Below are 7,402 nucleotides of genomic sequence, written 5' to 3' on the forward strand. Positions count from 1 at the left end.
TCTAACTTCCAACCTTATCAAGGTGGACTTGATTGAAGCAGATTATTTCTCAAGCTTGGATCAAAGATAATTCCAAGCCCAAAAACTATAATCAAAGGTGTCTCAAGATTTTTTACTCCTTTTTTTAATATCCTTTTACAGTGTGACTTTATGTTATCCTGGCATCACTTTATTTGTATGTATTTTTTTCTCAAACTATTTTGAGGACGTTATGGGAGGTAGGAATACGATCTAACCCTATACTCTCCTAAGGCTATTTTCCTGGTACCAAAATACCCCTATGACATCTTCACTGACGGAATTACCCTTCACTAGCTCGCGCATGATAGTTACGCGTCTGCGTCATTTACATGAAAGCGTAGGGTAGTTTTGCCATTGCGGTCTGAAGAAAATCTACCCTCTAATATTCGCCTCCGAGCTCCCAAGGAACCCTCGCGGCCTCGCGTCTCTGCCTCTATTCCCCAAGGTTCTTCCTTTGGCGATCTCTTCTCTCCATTTTCCGTTCTTTTTTGTTGTATTTTCTCCAGGAGTTCCGATAAATTTGCGGCCTCTCTCGCGCCCTAGCGACTGTTGAAATCCATGTTCGTTTGCGCTTCATGGATCCCTCTCTGACTCAGCCCGCTCCAGAGGTCGAAGAAGACGAGTGGGGTGAGATCTCTATCTCTCCTTCTCTTCCTCCTATTTTCGGCACCTAAAACTTGTTCTTTTGGTCTTGTTTTATGTCAAGATTGTTGGATGGTTGTTGCCAAGGACTCATTCATCTCTAGAGAAATTTCGATTTAGGTTTCCTTCCAAGATTTAATCTTTAATGGTCTTGTTAAGATCGGGGAAATATTCGTGTGGTTGAAGAATCTGCTGTATTGCTGAATTGCTGTTGGTAGATATGTTATTTCACTTTTCTTTTGTATTTTTAGTTATTTCTGAGATATATGATTTGGATTCTCATAGACCAAATCCAAATTTCGTTGACTTATTTTGTTGTTATGATAACTTCCAATTGTTTTCCGATTAACTGTTGCAAGTGTGATGGTGGAATCTGTTTGTATTTGGTGGAGTGATGAAAACATGGATAAAGCTGAAGAAAGAAAAGGCCATGTAAGTTTTGTTGGGATTGACATAGTTCAAAATTTATACATCGGGCACATGGCTAGGCTAACAGCCTGCAGTGCATCACGCAAAGAGGTTTTAACTATTTTAGAAGGTACTGTTACTGGAGATGGTTTCTCGTCTAGTCCTCAATGCTGAGGACACAACTTTATTAAGGATATTTGTCTTATGCTAATATTTGTCCCGAAAGCTATGTTTTTGCAGTATTATATCAAATAATACATACTGTAGATATCCTCCATGACCGAAGCTTGACATTTTGGGACAATTACTGGTTTTTGGAGAAGAAATAGCTGAACAGATCTTAGCCCACTTAAATTAACGGAATGATCTTCAATGCCTCAAATCCAATGCTATTCTGTTTAACTTTATTGCATATACGGGTTGGTGGATTTGAGGATGCTATCTTCTTTTTTTCGTTACCTATGGACTGTTCGAGTCTTGGCATAACAGTAAAGTTGCTCCACTATAACCTTGGTGTCATGGGTTTGAAATACATAAGCAACCTCTCTGTGTGCGGTGTAAGGTTATGTACATCTGACCTCTCCTAGACCATGCAATGGTAGAAGCGTCATATACTAGGTTGTCCTTACCTAGGGACTATTAATTGCACAAGCTCAAGTCTATGTGCATCTTTGGTCAAAATAATTAATCTTTATCATGTAACCTATAAACTAACCAAGCCAAACTATCTCACCTAAATTATTTATTCTGAGCCCATCACATAGCATAGTAAATTCCTTTTTTCCTACCCTTGACAGCTGAAAAATTGTATTATGTTTTAGTTTTTGTCAATCAATGACAACCCAAGTTAATTTAGCTAAAAAATTATGTGTTTGATTTTAGATTCTCTTCTCTTCTGTGTTCCTACTTGGAAGTGTTTTAACATCCCATTGCCTTTTTAGGCACCTTATGAGAAGGGTTGTGTTTCAGTTCAATGCCTGTTTCAGGTAGCTTAGAGTTTCAGATGTGTTCCTCCAGGGTTCTTATCTTCCGGTGATTTAGCTTGTTGATGTAGACCAAAATTAAGCGGTGAAAGTTTTGTGTTTCACCTGCTGCAGTATTTCTTTTCTTTCTTTCTTTCTTTCTTTCTTTTGTTTTTCCCTCCTTGTTTAGCAGAACCATTTGGACCTTTTTTAAAGCTCCCAAATTCATAGACAATGAAAACACTAAAAATTTGTCAAGATTGCAAATCAAAGCTTTAGAAGACTGTGATTGCTTTAGAATTTCAAGTTGGATAAAACACGGAGAGCGATAAGTGTGCCATACACAAAGTATATGTGCATTTGTTACAGTCATTATAAGCAGCTAGGGAGGACTGGATGTATTTTTTTCCTATTAACCATGTACAGATTTGGGGTGCCTGTCCCAGGGGATTGATTTGAAGGGTTGGCTGCTGTTTGAAAAATTTCAGAGAAGTTTGGGAAAAAGAAAATTTGTCTATTCTTATCTTTTCTTCTCCGTTTCGCCTTTCCTTTTTCTTTTTTTTTTTGACATATCTTATTACAATTAGTGCAGAGCATCGTTGGCAACAGTTAGAGATGCATCCTTAAGCTTGCTATCTTGACCTCATCCCATCCAAACCCCATTTGCATGGGTAATTTGATATCCTTGTTCTAACAACATAATTTTGTCTCCAATTTGTTTTAAATTCTTTCCCAGTATTTTCTGATCAGAAATCAGATCTAATCAATAACGAAACCTAGCTTCAAAATTTTACAGCAAATGTGGTCCTTTTCCTTCCTGAACCTAGGCTTTTCTACTAATATATTTATATTATTAGCCCATTGATTATCAGCCTTATGACTCATGAGTCTGTGCCTATTCTACAATCTTAGTGGAGACAAGCTGATGAATTTAGGGTTTCAATTTGAATCATTGCATGTGATGCAATTAAATATGCTTGTTCATTGTCTCTTTTATGGCTTAATACATGGAAGAGTAAAATATCTGGATTTAATGGAACATGCATCATGTGGTTTTGCTGATAGAGGAAAATGCAACAAAATTATGCTTGCGTCTTTCACTGAATTCTGAAGCTTTCATCCCAAACCTATCAGAAAGACAAATTAGGTTGGTAAAGGAAAGGCCATTGAACCAGAAGAAGATGTGTTTTTAATATGTTCGAGCAAGATGGTTAATAATTATATGTGTTTTAAGAATAGCTATCATAGATATTGCTGAAGACAGGAAAAGTTGTTTTGGGAAGAAGAAGAAATCTCACAGTCATAGGACACAGGGGTTATAGTGGGAGTTTTATGTGGTAAAGCATAATATATTTAGCATCAAAACAACTATTTATTTCTATCAGACCAAGACCATCCAGCCCTAGCCAAAAGTTTTATGTAGCCTTAAGACTAAAATAGGCTTTTTCTTTGAAGCTCAAAATACATGGGGTATTATCATCACTTATTGTGAAAGCAATTAACATTTTTGAACATAATGAGGATACTACTGAATGTCTTTGACAAAATGTTAGAGTGTTCGAGTTAGTTGTATTTGTTTATTTTCTTTGTGAACGAGATGGTTTAAGGCTTGTTAATATGTTAGGGTTTTGGTAAGATGTGAGGGGATATGATACAATATTTCCTTCTGCTTTCCTCCTTTTCTTTACCTGTTGATAAGTGGTCAGTGTTGATTAGGATTGCTTGGCCCATCTTTGACCTATTCCCACCTCTCTCTTTCTCTGTCTCTCTCTCTCAAACAGACACATACACACACAGTTCTGACAAAACTATTCAGGGGAACTTGCAAAAGTCACTAGCAAACACTGTTGAGGTTCACTACCTTGATCCTTGGCCAACAGTATCGAGGCTCGGTACCTTGATTATTGGATGCATCCAAGCCCTAGTCTATAAAAATCTCACCCTATGTCCCAATCACATCTGTTACTCTGTTTAATTTCATTTGTGCATATTTTACAGTAAAAATCAGATATGGATCAGATGGTAATGTCGACCCAGCTATTAGCCTATCCAATTTCTCAGTCCTAATCATTTGACTAAAGTGAATTGCTGGCCACCAGTGACCTAAACCAAGATCTCTATTTCCTTGTTTCGTCAATTCTTCAGATCTATAATCAGATCTGACCAGTCTTTCCATAGAAAATCTTAGAGGAGGTTTGAAATCCATTCATTTTCAATCCGAATTTTATCTTTTTTCATTCCCTATACCTTGCCTTGTTTAACTTCTTTCCCTAAACCTTTGGAACAAAAGGATTTGAAGAATTGAGGAAACCTTAGCCTCCCACTCTTTTATTTAACCTAGGTGTAAACCTTGGTTTTTAGATAACTATAACATCATTTCTATTAACTCTGCTTGACATGTATGATTTTTCTCTTCGTTGTTGGCTGGCTGATGTCAAATTCTAATGCTCTGACAAATTTTCATGTCAAATGAAAATTCAAACCATATGCATGCATCATAAAGGTTAGCACATTGTTGAAACCAAGGTTTGTTGTACCAGGCCCAACCGGACAGTATGCCTTATACCATACCATACCGTACTGATTCGGTACCGATAGCTGGCACGGGAGGTGTACTGACACTCGGTATGCCGAAAAGGCGCTGTACCGTGCCGTAACAACACAGTGATAGTGTGGTACTGATACAGGGTGCGGTACCGAGATGGCGAATCTTGGTTGAAACATTGACATATTTCATATTGTATGCTTTTTAGACCAAAAAAAATGTTTTGATAATTGAAAAAAATCAGTTTTGTATCCATTTAAGAAAAACATCAAAATGGAAATGAGATGGCTCGTGAGATACATACACTAGGTGGAATTTTGTTTGTTGTTCTCCATTTCATATAGCTGCAAAGAAATGGAGACAACAAAGGAGAAGAAAAAAGGCTTTCTCCTGACAGATGTGGTAGCCTGAGAATTTCCTCTTTCTTTGGCAGTCTTCTATCAAGTTGTCTGAATATTAACCGGAATTTTCGTAGGTTCTTTATTTGCACCCTATAGATTCTCTTCTCAATGCAGTTGAGATTTTGCTGATTACTCATGTATGGTAAGATTTTTTTTAAAAAAAGAGAAAGAAAGAAAGAATTCACCTATGAGGCACCAAAATCATGTAAATAAAGGGGCTAATTGGTTGTTTTATTTTGAATGGTTTGTTTCAATCTTTGCATTGATTATGCAATTTTGATCCATTAGGATATATAGCTTGTGGACTTAACAGCAGTTAACAAATACCTGTTTTTCAGGGGGATAGGCACATTTTTGCTGTCCAAGGTTGGTAGATGTCTCTTATGTATTGTGGGAACTTGTAAACTTAGAATGCATGATTCAGTCATTTTTTATTTTTGTTGATTTGGTGTTATTATTTTTTGATCCTTGTTTTCTTCTCTTCATGATAACTTGTATTTACAACTTAAGGCATGTTTGGATATTTCTTCAGGTTGTTGGTCTATCTAACCTTCATTTTCTTCTAACTTGTCCAAACCCGGCCCAGATCGTAGTCTTTGGGCTGCAGCAAGAAAAGAAAGACCCATGGAGGTCTTTTTTTTCTTTCTATAAGATTTGGGCTTGGTGAAATTTGGTTGATACAGGGCCATGCTTAAATGAATGGCCCAATCTATGAACCCTAGAACATTTTCAGCCTAATCCTGTAGGACTAGCCAAACAAGCCCTTAATAATTTACCTTTCCTTGTGGATCACTCATTTTCATGAGCAACCCCGTTAGTATTCAGAAATCGTAGGATAAAAGTTGTTATTGAAGTTGGACTTGATGGATTATTGAACATTATCTAGTATGATATATTAATTTCAGGATCATCTGGTTTTCCGCATGTACAATTGGTGCTTCCAAATAGTTTCAGAAATATCAATTTCTTAGGTTCTATTTTACAGATACGGATGGGTTTGTGATCCCAAGTTTGAACGTTGGAGACTCCGATTTTGGTAAACCAGATGTGCCGGGAGTAACAGATCCTAAACCTCCTCCAAAGGTTGGTCTTAAAATATTTCTTTGCTGAACTAGCTTCTATTATGCATTGGGCAGTTTTCAACAGAATCTATATCTTGATTTCCTTCATTTGAAAATTTACCTTCCAGTTGCCTTCCCTTTAAACAGGCAGTCAAGGAAGCTGAAAAGATCTACTTGGGACCTCACGGGGCTCCACCTTCTCAAGCCAAGCAGCTAGAGCTGAACGCGGCTGGGCGTAAGCAGCGTTTCAAACAGAAGCTCAAGGAAGCAGATCGTAAATTCTCTGGGACGGGGCGTGAAAACAAGGAGGAAAGCCTGAGACAACTCGTGGGCAGTAAGGTAAGCGGTGCAACCATGCCAAAAACTTCCCCACGAGATTGGCTTGACCTACATTGTCACGAGTCTCAGTTTGAGAAATACCGTCAGTAAGAACATTATCAAGAAAATTCTAAGATACATTTGTGGAACATCTTTTATATAGTCTTGAAAGCCCTTTTATCTACTTTCAAGGGATGCATCCTTGTTATGAACCCTGGATGTTTTCCATTATTACTGAATGTTTTATTCTCTATACTAAATGTATTATGTTCTATCATCCTCATCTAGTCTGGTTTCCTAGTCATTTTATCATCATCAAGGACTTTAATTGCATGTTAATTGATTGCTGTTTGAATAATGTGCTGTGCGCTTTGTGCACTGTGTTTGGTCTAGCTGCCAGTAATTCCTTTTGGTTTAGCAGCATTTTGGAGTGATTACACTAATTTGTGGTTCCTCCGATAATGGAAGTTCTTTGTCAATGTCTCTTGATAGCATCATAGGACTGCCTCCTTTTTGTCCATTTGTAATTTTTTGAAGGGCCTGGCAGAAACTGTAAATATGATTTTAGAATCATCTTGTATGATCCTTTGAAAGGATGAAAATGTGCACTCCAGCAATCCTCTCTCATGGGAGGCTGTATCTTTCGTCTAGGGGTGCAAATGGGTCGGGATGGGTCGGGTCTTGAGTGACTCCGATCCGATCTGGTTTCTTGTTTGGGTCTTAATTTTGGACCAGATCCGACCCCATTGAAGATCGGGTCGGGTTGGGTTCACGACTGCAATTTTTGATCCAATGGGTCATTCGGGTTGGGTCGGGTCGGGTCCATGTATAACTTAGACTTGATCCAAAAAATTCAGGTCTGGGTTGGATATAATCCAGGTCGGGTTCGGGTCCGGGTCTAGGTCCAAAATTGAAGAGAAAAATGGGCATATTCACATCAGAAATTTCAAGTTTTTGAAACTAACACAGAGCTTTTGATAAGAAATCCAGATAAAAGCCAAAGTTTTAAAATTTTAACACAAACCCAGTTCAAGAAACCAAAAC

The 7,402-nt window shown here is 37.8% G+C and overlaps 1 protein-coding gene across 1 annotated transcript; it reads left to right on the top strand.

Annotated features, from left to right (window-relative positions):
• The first annotated feature begins 405 nt into the window (after nt 1-405).
• LOC103707578 lies at nt 406-6,673 on the top strand. Its single transcript, XM_008792112.3, has 3 exons — nt 406-648; nt 5,965-6,062; nt 6,188-6,673. The coding sequence occupies exons 1-3, from the start codon at nt 597-599 to the stop codon at nt 6,467-6,469; spliced, it is 432 nt and encodes a 143-aa protein (XP_008790334.2). The 5' UTR covers nt 406-596; the 3' UTR covers nt 6,470-6,673.
• Nucleotides 6,674-7,402: the final 729 nt, after the last annotated feature.

The sequence above is a fragment of the Phoenix dactylifera genome, chromosome 6 (assembly GCF_009389715.1).
Source record: "Phoenix dactylifera cultivar Barhee BC4 chromosome 6, palm_55x_up_171113_PBpolish2nd_filt_p, whole genome shotgun sequence".
Classification (NCBI taxonomy): Eukaryota; Viridiplantae; Streptophyta; class Magnoliopsida; order Arecales; family Arecaceae; genus Phoenix; species Phoenix dactylifera.